The following is a 14,751-nucleotide window of genomic DNA, read 5'->3' as shown; positions in this document are numbered from 1 at the left end:
TTTGCCCGCAGGCGCTGGCCCTAAGAAACTGGTGCCTTGGCGGTGGCGGTGTCTCTCTTACACTGGCTGGGCTGTTGCCTTCAATCGGGACTTGGTTGTTGGGGGATCTGCGTCCTCTTCACTGATGGATTCGGCAAATTATGGCGACTCCAAGCCTTGCCGGGGTCCGAGAGGCCCCTGCCCTGGTGCTGACTGTCCTTCGGAACACTGCTCCAGACCGCCAGGCACACAGCCTACGGGGTCCTTCCAGGAACTTCCAAACGGTCCCCCTCCAGGCAGTCACCGCCGTTGCTGACCTTGCTGACCTGTCCTGCACACAGCTGGACTACCTCAGGCTTTTGCACACTCCTTCCACTTCCTCCTCCCTGACTAGACTCTCTGGTACTTCCCGCCTCCGGAGCTGTGATCTCCTCGGTGGGCGGAGCCAACCGCCTGGCCCACCCCCTGGTGTGAATCATCAGCCTCTGGAGGAAGGCAACAAGGATTTCTGTCTAGCTTCGGTGTTCCTCACTGGGATGTAGGGTGTGGTGGTGTGTGACCTGTGTCCCCTGGCTTGCCCAGGGCGACACATGTGTGTGTGTGTATATAAATATATATATATATATATGTATATATATATATATATTTATATATATATATATATATATTTATATATATATACATACATACATATATATATAGTGGTTCTATAAAGATATTAGGGGTAAAAAGTAACATGGAGGAAGCATCAATATGTAAGATATCTTGGCAGATACTGGAATCAGAACTAAGCTTTTTAATGCTAAATTATTTGGCCAATAGTATTAATTAGATGGTGGGATACAGGTGATGATCTCTACATGGCAGACTCCGGCCAATAAGACATTGATGATTTATCCTAAGGATAGGCCATTAAGCGGGCTTTACACGCTGCGACATCGCTAATGCGGAGTCGTTGGGGTCACGGAATTTGTGACGCACATCCGGCCGCATTAGCGATGCCGTTGCGTGTGACACCGATAAGCGATTTTGCATCGTTGCAAAAACGTGCAAAATCGCTAATCGGCTACACGGGGGTCCATTCTCAAAAATCGTTACTGCAGCAGTAACGAAGTTGTTCCTCGTTCCTGCGGCAGCACACATCGCTGCGTGTGACGCCGCAGGAACGAGGAAGCTCCCCTTACCTGCCTCCCGGCTGCTATGCGGAAGGAAGGAGGTGGGCGGGATGTTACGTCCCGCTCATCTCCGCCCCTCCGCTGCTATTGGGCGGCGGTTCAGTGACGTTTCAGTGACGTCGCTTTGACGCCGCACGGACCGCCCCCTTAGAAAGGAGGCGGTTCGCCGGTCACAGCGACGTCGCCGGACAGGTAAGTATGTGTGACGGCTGTTGTGCGACACGGGCAGCGATTTGCCCGTGTCGCGCAACAGATGGGGGCGGGTACCCACACTAGCGATATCGGGACCGATATCCCAGTGTGTAAAGTAGCCTTTAGTGTTAAAGTAGTGGACAACCTCTTTAATAAAGTATTGTGCTGTCTGACAAGTTAAAGAGAATCAACCACCAGGATTTTTCTATGTGTCTATATGAAGTAAAGGCAGTGACATACTGGCACTAAGATGCTGAATCCAGGCATGACTGTTGTGGAAAGATTGGATGCTTGGTTGATGAAATATCTTAAATCAAACTTGCAGAAAAACACTGTACTTCGGCTGACGTGCAATGGGGGCGGGCCTTTATGGGTCAGGGTTTTTACTCTCCTGGCTTGCCCCCTTTTCTTTATTTGAATATCGCGCCACACCACCATTACTGTTGTTGGCGGCACGTGCACGTTGCCACAGGAATTATGTCTTCATTAAAATGGCGCCGGAGTCCGTGCATGTGCTACCGCAATCTCTGGTGCCATTTTATTAAGAAACTGCGATGAAGACTGAGAGGCATCGGTACGTGTGCAGATTATTTTTTTTTTACATCACATACTTGTGTTTACATGACTGTCTACTCTCGCCACTGACATGGGGGAATCCTAAAAGTGTGCAGCTTGTTCTGTGAGGATTCAGAGGCCTGCAGTCAACTAGAGTAATTCCACATTTTCATCTCAAACCTGGACAACCCCTTTCATTATAAAATGAAGCCCTGTAGCCCAATCCTAAGGGTGCCCTCACACGAGCGTATAACTCGCATTAGTATCGGAACGTATCACTTGGTGCGGCCGCACACTCTCCAGACAGGAGCATGTGAGCCGCGTAGAAATACATGAAACTGACCCGCTCCTGTCAGCAGAGAAGCTAGCCGCGTAGGGTGATGCGTTCCGATACTCATGCGAGTTATACGCTCGTGTGAGTCCAGACTAACAATGTGTAATATACTCACTGTCAGGATTCAGCTCTACTTTCTGGGTCCAGCAGTCATCACAGGCTATTCCACTCATATGCAATTTTCATACTTAGTCAGGTGAATTTGATGCCCTGTGCCTGGATCACCACAAAGAATGGCTGCATGTGTATTTCAATATGTATAACATGTATTGTCAGCTTTAATGAGATTTTGTTTTTTTCTGCTGTTTACTACATACAAACACACATTTGCCCACACTCCTTTACTGCGGCTGTTCACCTGAGCTGATTATTATTATTATTATTATTTATTTATAGAGCACCATTAATTGGTGCTGTACATGAGAAGGAGTTACATGCAAAATACATATACAAGTTACAGTAGACAGACTAGTACAGAGGGAAGAGGGCCCTGCCCTTGCGGGCTTACATTCTAAGCTGATAACAAGGCTTGTGTGCGCGCCCTAGAGGGAGAAACAGGAGAAGCTTAGTGTGAGGTAAAAATGGAGACAGTCCTGGCCTGAGGTAACTGTTGAAACCTCTAGAGGGGCCAGCTGCAAAATAGCAGGGTATCAGTCCCTAGACCACCTAGACTTACAGAGTCAGTGGCTAACTGAGAGACTGCTGTTAGCCTTTTCATAAGGAGCAGTAATTTGCCCAGGAGCTCAGCGACATGATTGAGTCCAGAAACTTCTAGAAGAACAGTAAGTTTTCCCATAGGATTCGTGTCACCTGCTCGCTGGAAGGGATCAAGGATCCAGAGTTTTTCGGTCTTGAAAATCCCAGGATTTCAAGACACCTTTTCCCAGGTAAGGAAGTAGCGGCAGGAGGAATACACGACCACCACATAGCAGAGAAGCCAAACTCTCATTGGGGCAGGTCAGACCTCCATCCTAGTGAATACTGTACGGAAGGTTCCAGACTGTTCTCTACAGAGCTCCAGTAAAAGGTAAAAGCTCCTCTCCTGTCTCTGGCTGATTATTCTCTGCTGCACTGTCCCTAACATTCCCAAGAACCAGCCCTAGTTGGGGGGAGGTGGTGAGGGGACAACCCTCTGGCACTGCGCATCTGACTGACAAGACAGCAACAAAAGAAATGAATACTGAGAGACAGAAATCCAACTTTTTTTTGTCTCCTCACGTAGAAAATTACTTAAAGACCTTGATGATATCACTGGTCATGTGTCCCAGTGAGCCAATCACAATGTGTTTATGCTTTCTAGTGGGAGGAGACTTGTAGGTCATTGATATCCAACACATGTGCATTTGTGCACCTACTGCTTTCCTGCACGCCAAGACCCAGCCATGCCTGAATAAGCTCGCAGCGGGAAAAAATTGTCTCAGCTCCCAGTGGTTCACATTAAGGAGGCGGTTCTCTGTCTTCACTGCACATTACTACAGCCATGGCGTCTGCTGATCTGAGAAACGAGCTGCTCTGCTCCATCTGTCTGAGCTCTTATACAGATCCTGTAATGCTGAGATGTGGACACAACTTCTGCCGGGATTGTATTCATCAGGCGCTGGATACACAGGACGAGTCTGGAGTCTATTTCTGCCCTGACTGCAGAGAAGAGTTTCAGGAGCGGCCGGCGCTGATGAGGAACATAGCTCTGCGGAACATAATGGAGAATTTACTGATTACTCCACCAGCACAGACGGAAACCGGGATCTGCTGCACTTACTGTATTCACTCGTCGGTACCTGCTGTTAGATCCTGTCTACACTGTGAGGCTTTTCTGTGTGATAATCATCTGAGGGCTCACAGCAAATCACCAGAACACGTCTTATCTGATCCCAGCACTTCTCTGAAGAACAAGAAATGTTCTGTTCATAAGAAGATCCTGGAATATTACTGCACTGAGGACGCTGCTTGTATCTGTGTGTCCTGCAGTTTGGCCGGAGAACACCGGGGACATCGGGTGGAGATACTTTATGATGCCTCTGAGAAGAAGAAGACAAAACTGAGAAATGTTCTCCAGAAACTAATCAGAAAGAGACAGGAGACTGAGGAAAGAGTCCGGAGTCTGGAGGAGCGCAGGAGAAAAGCTCAAAAGAAAGCATCTGGAGAAGCCGAGAGAGTCACTGCCCTGTGTACAGACATCAGGAGACGGGTGGACGACCTGGAGAAGAAGGTCCTGAGTGAGATCTCCAGGCAGGAAAAGGAAGAGTCACTGTCACTGTCTGCTCTGATCCATCAGCTGGAAATAAAGAAGGACGAGCTGTCCAGGAAGATGAGGCACATTGAGGAACTGTGTAACATGACTGATCCACTGACCGTCTTACAGGAACCAGACACCGGGGACTTGTGTGATCCTGAGGAGGAGGAGGGTGATGAGGACACAGGGGGACATGATAAACAGCTCCATGATGGAGATGACCTGGATGTGGCTGTGATCTCACACACATTACACACATTATGTGAGGTAATAACAGGTATAAGGAGCGGGATCTATGTGGAGGGTCCTGCAGACATATTACTGGATGTAAACACAGCTGGTAATTATGTCCATATATCAGACGACCTGAAAACTGCAACCGGGACACAAAATAACCAGAATCGTCCAGAAACAGCAGAGAGATTCCAGGATTATCAGGTGATGAGCAGGAGGGGATTTACCTCAGGACGACATTACTGGGATGTGGAGGGCAGTGGATCAGGTAGCTGGATTGTGGGGATGTGTTATCCCAGTATAGACAGGAGGGGAAGTCAATCATACATTGGATATAATAACAAGTCCTGGAGTCTGTGGAGAAATAATAATCGGTATTCAGTGAGACATGACAGTGAAGTGATCCTGTTACCTGACAATATCTCCAGTGATAGAGTTAGAATACATCTGGATTATGGGACCGGGCAGCTGTCCTTTTATGAGCTGTGTGACCCCATCAGACAGTTACACACCTTCACTGCCGCCTTCACCGAGCCCCTTCATGCTGCATTATGTGTATGGGATGGTTCTTTAAGGATATTAGGGGTAAACAGTAACTGGTAGAATATCTTGGCAGATATTGGAGACATAGCTAAGCTTTTCATTGTTAATTATTTGGCCAACGGGATGAATAAGATGGTGCGATACAGGTGATGATCCGTAAATGGCAGCTGTTGTAAGTAACAGACCCAGAATATAACACACTAAGAGAGATGACGCAGTGGTGACTTTATACTGTTTTTATTATTACACAGGTTGATTTAAGTAGGGATTGGGAACTCAACGTAAGCTCCTGGGGATTGTGTATATTAGCTTAAACACACTCAATAAACATGGATGCAACTTATACGTACAATAACTAACTCTTATCAGTACGTTACCCTAAGAACCAGCCCAGACTAACACTCCCTTAAACCTGTCACCTGTTTTTTGCCCTATACGCTGCGGCCACCATCACTGGGCTCTTATATACAGCATTCTAGCATGCTGTATATAAGAACTTAGGCCGCTGTATATAACATAAAAAACACTTTATAATACTCACCTAAACCGGTCGCTCCGGTGCACAACAGTCGGATGGGTGGAACCGTTCTCCAGGACCGGCGCCTCCCCTGTCGGCCATCTTGGTCTTACTTATTCTGAAGCCGAGGTGCATGACGCATCTACATCATACACACTCGCCGGTCCTGTGCAGTCACACTACAACACTTTGATCTGCCCTGAGCAGGGCAGATCAAAGTGCGCCTGCGCAGGACCTCAATGCTGGTGTGTGTGTATGACGTAGACGCGTCATGCACTGTGGCTTCAGAATAAGGACGATCAAGATGGCCAAAAGGGGAGGCGCCGGTCCTGGAGAACGGTGCCACCCATCCGACTGTTGTGCACCGGAGCGACCTTCTAGGTGAGCATTATAAAGTGTTTTTTATGTTATACACAGCGGCCTGGGCTCTTAATACAGCATGTTAGAATGTTGTATATAAGAGCCCAGTGATGGTGTCCGCAGCTTATAGGGCAACAAACAGGTGACAGGTTCCCTTTAAAAGAAGAATTAACCAGTTTAACCACTGTCGGATCACCCACTAAGGCTAGTTTCACACTTGCGTTCAGCGCATTCCGTCACTATGGAGAATAGCGCGGGCTGCGCTATTCTCCATAGAGTTGCATGGACGACGCACTGTAACGCAAGTGTCTGCGTTGCATCCGCTGGAAGGCGCAGCGTCGTTATTTTGACGCTGCGTCGGGCGGATGGAACGCTGCATGTAGCGTTTTTCTGCGCTTGGCAAAGTGTCAAAAAACGCAACCTGCAGGAATCCGTTAGGCGTCCGTTGTTTTTATAATGGACGCCTATGGTGGCGGATTCCGTTAGAATGCGTCATTTGACGGATTCGGTTAACGCAGCTGTCTTTACACAACTGCGCATGCTCAGATGTGTAAAGACAAGGAAAAAAAACTAAAACGGATTGCGTTATTTTGTACGATCTGTAGCATGCATTGTGCCACTATATGCAACGCATCCGTTGCATGCATCACACAACGCAATGCTACGGATCCCGTCCAACGCAAGTGTGAAACTAGCCTAATCCGGTCACCTTACCTCAGAGATTATAAGCAGAGCGGGGCCTGTGTCTCCTCAGTCCCCCTTCCCCCCCGAAACACTTGGAATAGTTAAATATAACTATCGGAAATCACTGGAAAAGGGATATAAAACTTAACTTTTATTGAGTATTAAATAAGAACCTAGAAAGTGCACTGTGTAATACACCCACTAATTTTATAGCTAGTAATACATTTAAAATTATTAAAGTTTTTTTTTAGTCTCAATCTCTTAGTCTTTTTTATTTTCAAGAAATGAAACCATAGGTATCCGGCGAATAAACCAGTGTTGCAGACATAAAAACAGCTTTAATGGATCAATGTAAAAATATCTACACAGACCGTGGCATTAAAAATGGCAAAAGCCAATGAGACCCTCCTCAAAGATCAACACGTTTCGACGATGCCTTATGGCTGCATCATAATCATAGTTATGGGCTAAACTTGCAAACAATACTTTATATACAAATGGCGTGAATGTTGCTCCATATTACTCGCCGTGTGTGCTAGGCCTCAGTTGGACTTCAGTGCCTTCATAAGAACTGAGATGCAGATCTATTACAATTCAGACCTGAGAAATTGTTGGAAATAAATTAAAACATTGTACGTAACCTGGACCCTGATTTTGAGAATTATAAAACATGACATGGAGTAAATCAGATCAATAGATATAGTTAGACACAAAGGGGAACATAAACAAGGTTACAAAAAGAATTACAAACAAAAACACCATAAAAACAAAACAGTGAGGAGATCCGACAATAAGCAGTTGCACTTCTACAGGCCGTACTAAAGTATTTTCAGTGGTAAATTCCTAAAAACAAAGAAAACTCTTGTATGTAGGAAAAAGTGAAATCTGCAAAAGAGAATAAAACAAAAAGTAATTATTGTCAGATACAAAAAGGGAACAAACGTTAGCACTGATTTCACTGCTGATTGTATGAACTTGGGACCTGAATCCGTCAGCCTTAAAAAAATAATAAAGGTAAGTAATCTACTTGACTGTCTTTGGGAATATAGGTAAAGGGACTCTATCAGGTGTAATATGCACCCAGAACCACCAGTGGCTCTGGGTGCATATTGCTAATACCTGCCTAATCGTCCTGTATACACAAGCATAGATAAAGAGTATTTCTAAAGATCTTATATCATATGCTAATAAGGCCAGCAACTAGTTGTGAGGGCGTTACTTCCGCCGACTAGCCGCCCTCTTGTCATGTTAGTACGTACACCTACAGGGGTGTACTAACATGCTAATCAATGCAGCGTCACCAGCGGTGATGCGCGTACCTGTGTTCGCTGCGTTATTGGCTGTTCCCAAAAAATTGTTAGTGCAGTATCTAGACACTACATCTTGCCAATTCAAATTGCCTTTAGAAAATTTTAAAAACAGTGCTCTGGGTATAACCACATTTATTGGTGAGCGTAACAAAGTTTTTAGCGCAGTATCTAAAAAGTGTTTATTGCCACTTTTCTGGGACTGCTCTAAATTATGCACTGAAATATATTATAGGTATTGATTGTGGTACCTAGAGTGAAATTGCTATTGAACAAGGTAAAACGGTGTTTTTCTAACTTTAAGTAACTAAATAATTTATCTTTTGTGTCAGGTATCTGACAGGTGTGGGCGTAGGGTTGTGAAACATCTGTTTAAAAAGGGAAGGATACATTAACCATGAGTAGTAAATCACAACGAGGTTGTCGTAGAAAGGGGAATAGGCGACGTGTTGGAGGTGTACATGTGGAAAGCTCAGTTAGTCAAAGTTGTAGTGAGCAAACGCCAGCTCATCATATCCCAAGAGAAATGAGAACAAATTCCGTTTGTGGACAGCCTACTCTGCTTGATTTCTTTGGCAGCCACACATTGCTTCAACTTCAAAATGAGGCTGATAAACAGCAGGTGGTAGAGTGGATGGCAAGCGCTACATCAAGTGGCCTCTTCTCCTTTTCCTCTACCTCTACATCACACATGCTTCATTCCCCAGAGGTGCCACCCCAATTACACTTGTTTGCGCCCACGTCAGAAATGCTCAACTAGCAAACTGACTATCTAACTATGGGGAACCACACAAGGGCAAGTCTGCAGAGCTGTTCACACATTCTATCCCATGGGCATCACAGGTCTGCTCTAAAGATTTCCAGACTCTTGAGGAGGAAAGCATCTGCACCGAAGCCCAAAATCTTTGTTGGATCCTGGTTTGGATGCAGTAGGATCCCAGTAGGGTCCCAGCAGGATCCCGACCCTCGTCAACCGACGTTAAGCCTCAGGAATGAAGGTGATGATGATGAGACTCAGATACCTGAGGCGCATGCATACTGTGCTGTGATGTCAGGTCAAATCAAAAAGGTCCATGGAGCCTCTGTTAGGATTTTCGACACGGAAAATAGCCAGATAGCTGTGTTGAGTACATTTGCTGGCTGCCAGCAGTGTTTTCTCTGGCTGGTCTCCCTGAGATCAGTGATTGTTTTGTCTTGCTGGGCTACTAGGCATTGCTCCCATCTAGCCAGAATCCTACTCCACACTGATGAGGGGCAATACCCCGAAACAGCTGTCCGTGGATGGATACCTGGCCTTGGTATTTACCATGTCATATCTTTAAACTCGTCAAGAGCTGTATATTGACTAAAAAGGCCACTTAATATGGTGATTAAGGTGGTCTTCTAAAAAGAGCCACTCCTTGGCTAGGCCCTTCCCGAAGGGATGATATCTGGCTATTTTCCATGTCGAGACTCCTAACAGAGGCTCCATGGACCTTTTTGATATGCATACTTCTTAGGAGGCAATGCACCTAGGATTTCACTGTGTTGAGCGCCTTTGCTGGCTGTCGGCAGTGTTTTCTCTGGCTGGTCTCCCTGAGATCAGTGATTGTGATGTCAGGTCAGAAAGAGGAGGATGGGGACAACATAGAGCATGACGATAAAGTTGGAGATCCCCAGGATCGCAGTTGAGCAGCTCAGCAGATGATGATGAGGAAGCTGAGGATGTTATAGTGTCGATTCCAGCACAACCACGTAGTGATGCAACGACGAGAAGCATTGCATCCTCAGCCACAACTTTGGCTGTGGCCAATAGCGGTTGCGGGTCTGCAGTTCACAGGAAGGTTTGCCTGGTCTGGGCCTTTTTTGAGACCGCAAAAGATGACCCAACTTCCGTTATCTGTCAGTGTTGTAAACAACGACTGATTAGAGGCAGCAATTATAATAATTTGACTACTACAAGCATGAACAGGCACATGGTGAACCAACATGCATTACTGTGGGAATCAACATCGTCTGCCGCTTCTTCCAACTCCTGTGTCACCGTCGAAAGTATTGTAGCACAGGTCTCTGACCGCAGAACTCCTACTTGTGTACCCGCTACAGTGGGTGTAAATGAGATACCGTCAGTTGTTACGGAAATGACCATGCCTTGTGTTTTAGAACCATGTGAGACACCGAGCACACCACATTGTTCTCAATCCAGCATTACATCTACCCCTACACCTCCTGCACAGTCCACCAATCGGTCGTGCACACCTTCCTCCACTCTCTCTCAGCACAGCAGCCAGCCCTTCGTCATCAGTTTTGGTAACATAAAAGAGCATTTTCTCCCACACATGAGAAAACAAAGTGCTTGAACTTCACCATATTGAAACGGTTGGACACAGAAATGCTGCCTTTCCGGCTGGTGGATGCAGACGGTTTCCGAAACCTCATGGTCATTGCAGTCCCCCACTTTCAGTTTCCCAGTCGCCATTACTTCTCTAATAAAGCTGTGTCTGTTCTACACCATGAAGTTGCAACCAAGATTACCTTTTCCTTGGAAAACTCTGTCTCCCAGGGTGCATTTCACTACTGACACCTGGACAAGCAAGCATGCGCAGAGGCGTTACATCTCGCTGGCTGGGCACTGGGTTACTCTGGTGGCTACGGGGGCAGGCAGGAAAGGGGCTGCTTCCCAAGTGTTGAAATCTCCAAATCTTGCGGGCCAAAATTCTGGGTGTACCGCTTCCTCTTCTGCTTCCTCTTCCTCTAGGGTCTCCACCTGCGCCATCAACCTCTCCCTTTCTAAGAGTGACAGAATCCCCCCCACCTCCGTACAGCTCGGCCAGGGGTCAACGCCATCAGGCAGTGCTGAAGTTAATCTGCATCGGAGAACATAGTCACTGAACCTGGAGCCAGGGAAGGCCATGTGCGACAATGGTGCCAACCTGTTAGCGGCCCAAAGCCTGGGCAACATCACACATGTGCATGACATGACTCACCAAGTCATACAGAAATTTCTAGCCCAGTATTCCAGGCTGGATGCACTGCTGCAGAAGGCATGGTCGGTGTGTGCTCACTTCCGCCATTTGCACCCCGCCGCTAATCGACTGGCAACGATACAAAGGAGTTTCGGATTATCGGTTAACCGGTTGATATGTGATGTGCCAACATAGTGGAATTCCACTCTGCACATGTTGCAGTGACTGTGCCAGCAGCAACAAGGCCTGCTGCGGTACGCCTTGAGGCATAACCTTGAACAACACAGTACGGATGTGGGGCAAATCATGTTTGCGTAGTGGGTACAAATCAAGGCCATTTGCACCCTCCATGAGTTTTGAAATGGCTACAAACATGCTTAGCGCTGATGATGCAGTCTTCAACATCACTATTCAGCTCATCTACATGTTGGAGCACACTTTGAATCGTGCCGAACAAGCAGCCTGGGGAGGGGGGCGCAACATGGAGGATAGGGGAATGGAGCATGATGGGGCTGTGCAGCATGGGGGATGGAGCATGAAGGGGGTGCGCAGCATGGGGGATGGAAAATGAGGGTGGTGCACAGAATGTAAAATGAGGGTATACAGTATGGAAAAGAGAGAGCCTGGGGGAGCACAGTATGGAGAATGGGGTAGCATGGGAGGGCTTGGTATGGAAAAGGGGTGGCATGAAGGGGGCTTGGTATAAAGAATGGGGTAGCATATGGGGGCTCGTTATGGAGAATGGGGTAGCATGTGGGGGCTTGGTATGGAGAAGGGGTGGCATGGGGAGCGCTCCGGAGCATGGGAGGGCATGGTATGCATAAGGCTCATTATAGAGTGGGGACAACATGAGGGGTCAGTGAAGTAGGGGCTGCATGGAGTGGTGGGGACAGTGGAGATCATAGTTCATAAGTGAGGAAGGTGTGGAGGTTATAATTCATAGTGGGGAGGACAGTGTGGGGGGATTCATTTATGAGCGAGCAGTGTGGCTGTCATATTTCACTAGGGACAGTGTAGTGGGAATATTTTATAGGAGTGAATAATGTGAAGGCCGTATACTATAAGTGAGCCAGTGTGCGGTCATTTTTTGTGCAGGGAGCACAGTAATTATTCAGGGGCACAGCTTACTTAGGGTAGTTACTCTTTAGTCAGGAGCATTATATTGACACTGTTAGTTTTAAAGGGAATTTGTCACCAGGTCTTTCCCGCCTAAACTAAGAGCAGCATAATGTAGGGGCAGAGACCCTGATTCCAGCGATGTGTCACTTACTGGGCTGCTAAGTGTAGCTTTGATAAAATCACTGTGTAATCAGCAGTAGATTATCATTAGAGGACTACTTGGCGTGCTGCAGGTAGTCCAGCATATTTAGCAGCTCTGCAACTGCTAGAGCTGCAGCAGAGGAGACAGCAGACAGCTCAGTATGTGATACCGCTGGAATCAGGAGCTCTGTCCCTACATTAAGCTGCTCTCAGATGGGGAAGCAAAAACCTGGTGATAGATTTCCTGTAAAGGCACCATTGCAGTATGTGCTGCAAAAGACCAGATAAGGGAAGTCTTGGGAGACACAGGACAATGTGTTGCTAACAACGATGACATTTTAAAGGAATGTTTTACTCCCAAAATGCCAATTAATCTGCAAACACATTTATATACCGTGTTTCCCTGAAAATAAGACCTTGCAGGGGTTTTCAGGGAGACTTAAATATAAAACATCCCCTGAAAATAAGACCTAGCCGCGGTCCAATAATGAAGTGTCCGTGCAGCGGTACAAAAGTTAAAGACACTGCAGGACACTTCATTATAGACAGCGGACACCCCCAGAAGAAAGAAAACAGAAGACCCCCCCCGATCATACTCACCAGACGCCGACCGGGAGCAGGTGAGCGCATCAAGTTCCTGCGGCAGAACATGCACATCAGATCTCACACACACACACACACACACACACACACACACACACACACACACACACACACACTACAGATCGCATACACACACTCACCACATCCAGCGATATTGCTTCCTTCTCGGAGCGCGTAAGGACCTGCGACGCTGTGCATTGTGCAGTGAGCTTCCAGGACCTGCATCACATGGCCGGAAGCCAGTGGTATCTCCAGATGTTGTGAGTATGTGCGGCGTGCGCGCGATTGTACAGTAATGTGTGATATCGTGAGTGTATGCGATCGGATGTGTGAGAGTATGCTGTCTGATGTGTGTTCTGATGTGTCAGTGTGTGTGAGCAAGAGGCAGAGGCGGACGGTGTGCAGCACAGCTGCCTGGCGCGTCCACCGGAGATCACAGGGAGGAATGATGTGAAGTGTGTGTGTGCTACCTGATGTGTGTGTGCTATGTGATGTGTGTGTGTGTCTATATGAGTGTAGGCTATCTGATGTGTGTGTGCTATCTGATGTGTGTGTGTGCTATCTGATGTGTGTGCGTGTGTGTGTGTGTGTCTATATGTGTGTGTGTGTGTATCGGCCAGACGCAGGGGAGGCGTGCAGCACAGAAATAACAGGGAGATCTGGGAGCCATACAGACACCCGGGGCTGTTGTAAGTATGACGATCCTGGGAAGGGGGGGTATCTGCTCTTTGTGGGGGGTAAAATATATCGTCGGGGTCACGTCATTAGTGACGCACATCCGATGTTGTTAGCGACATCGCAGCGTTTGACACCAAGGAGCGACGATCAACGATCGCAAAAATGTCAAAAATCAGTGATCTTTGACACGTTGCTCCTTGGTGGTGCATGCCGCAGGTTGTTCCTCGTTTCTGCGGCATCACACATCGCTGTGTGTGACACCGCAGGAACGATGAACATCTCCTTACCTGCGTCCACCGGCAATGAGGAAGGAAGTAGGTGGGTGGCATGTTCCGGCTGCTCATCTCCGCCCCTCCTCTGCTATTGGACGGCTGCCGTGTGACGTCACTGTGATGCCGCACGAACCGCCCCCTTAGAAAGGTGGCGGATCGCCGGCCACAGCGACGTCGCAGGGAAGGTAAGTCAGCGATTTGCCCGTGATGCACTACCGACGGGGGCGGGTACGCACGCTAGCGATATCGGTAACGATATCGCAGCGTGTAAAGTGGGCTAAAGTGTCAGTGTGGGTGCGCACACAATGTGACTGCAGTGTCAGTGTGGGTGCACATACAATGTGACTGCAGTGTCAAAGTGGGTGCGCACACAATGTGACTGCAGTGTCATTGTGGGTGCACATACAATGTGACTGCAGTGTCAGTGTGGGTGCACATACAATGTGACTGCAGTGTCAGTGTGGGTGCACATACAATGTGACTGCAGTGTCAGTGTGGGTGCACATACAATGTGACTGCAGTGTCAGTGTGGGTGCACATACAATGTGACTGCAGTGTCAGTGTGGGTGCACATACAATGTGACTGCAGTGTCAGTGTGGGTGCACATACAATGTGACTGCAGTGTCAGTGTGGGTGCACATACAATGTGACTGCAGTGTCAGTGTGGGTGCACATACAATGTGACTGCAGTGTCAGTGTGGGTGCACATACAATGTGACTGCAGTGTCAGTGTGGGTGCACATACAATGTGACTGCAGTGTCAGTGTGGGTGCACATACAATGTGACTGCAGTGTCAGTGTGGGTGCACATACAATGTGACTGTAGTGTCAGTGTGGATGCACATACAATGTGACTGCAGTGTCAGTGTGGGTGCCCAT

The 14,751-nt window shown here is 47.5% G+C and overlaps 1 protein-coding gene across 1 annotated transcript; it reads left to right on the top strand.

Moving 5' to 3' along the window:
• The first annotated feature begins 3,547 nt into the window (after positions 1 to 3,547).
• On the top strand, positions 3,548 to 5,699 carry LOC142302772 (E3 ubiquitin/ISG15 ligase TRIM25-like). Its single transcript, XM_075343883.1, has one exon. It carries the CDS (start codon positions 3,716 to 3,718, stop codon positions 5,303 to 5,305), a length of 1,590 nt encoding a protein of 529 aa, XP_075199998.1. The 5' UTR covers positions 3,548 to 3,715; the 3' UTR covers positions 5,306 to 5,699.
• The last annotated feature ends 9,052 nt before the right edge of the window (positions 5,700 to 14,751 follow it).

The sequence above is a fragment of the Anomaloglossus baeobatrachus genome, chromosome 4 (assembly GCF_048569485.1).
Source record: "Anomaloglossus baeobatrachus isolate aAnoBae1 chromosome 4, aAnoBae1.hap1, whole genome shotgun sequence".
NCBI classification, from domain to species: domain Eukaryota; kingdom Metazoa; phylum Chordata; class Amphibia; order Anura; family Aromobatidae; genus Anomaloglossus; species Anomaloglossus baeobatrachus.
This window is presented reverse-complemented; position numbering and strand designations above follow the sequence as displayed.

Coding starts and splice junctions, on each gene's coding strand:
- LOC142302772 (XM_075343883.1), top strand. CDS start 3,716: ATGGCGTCTGCTGATCTGAGAAACGAGCTGCTCTGCTCCATCTGTCTG.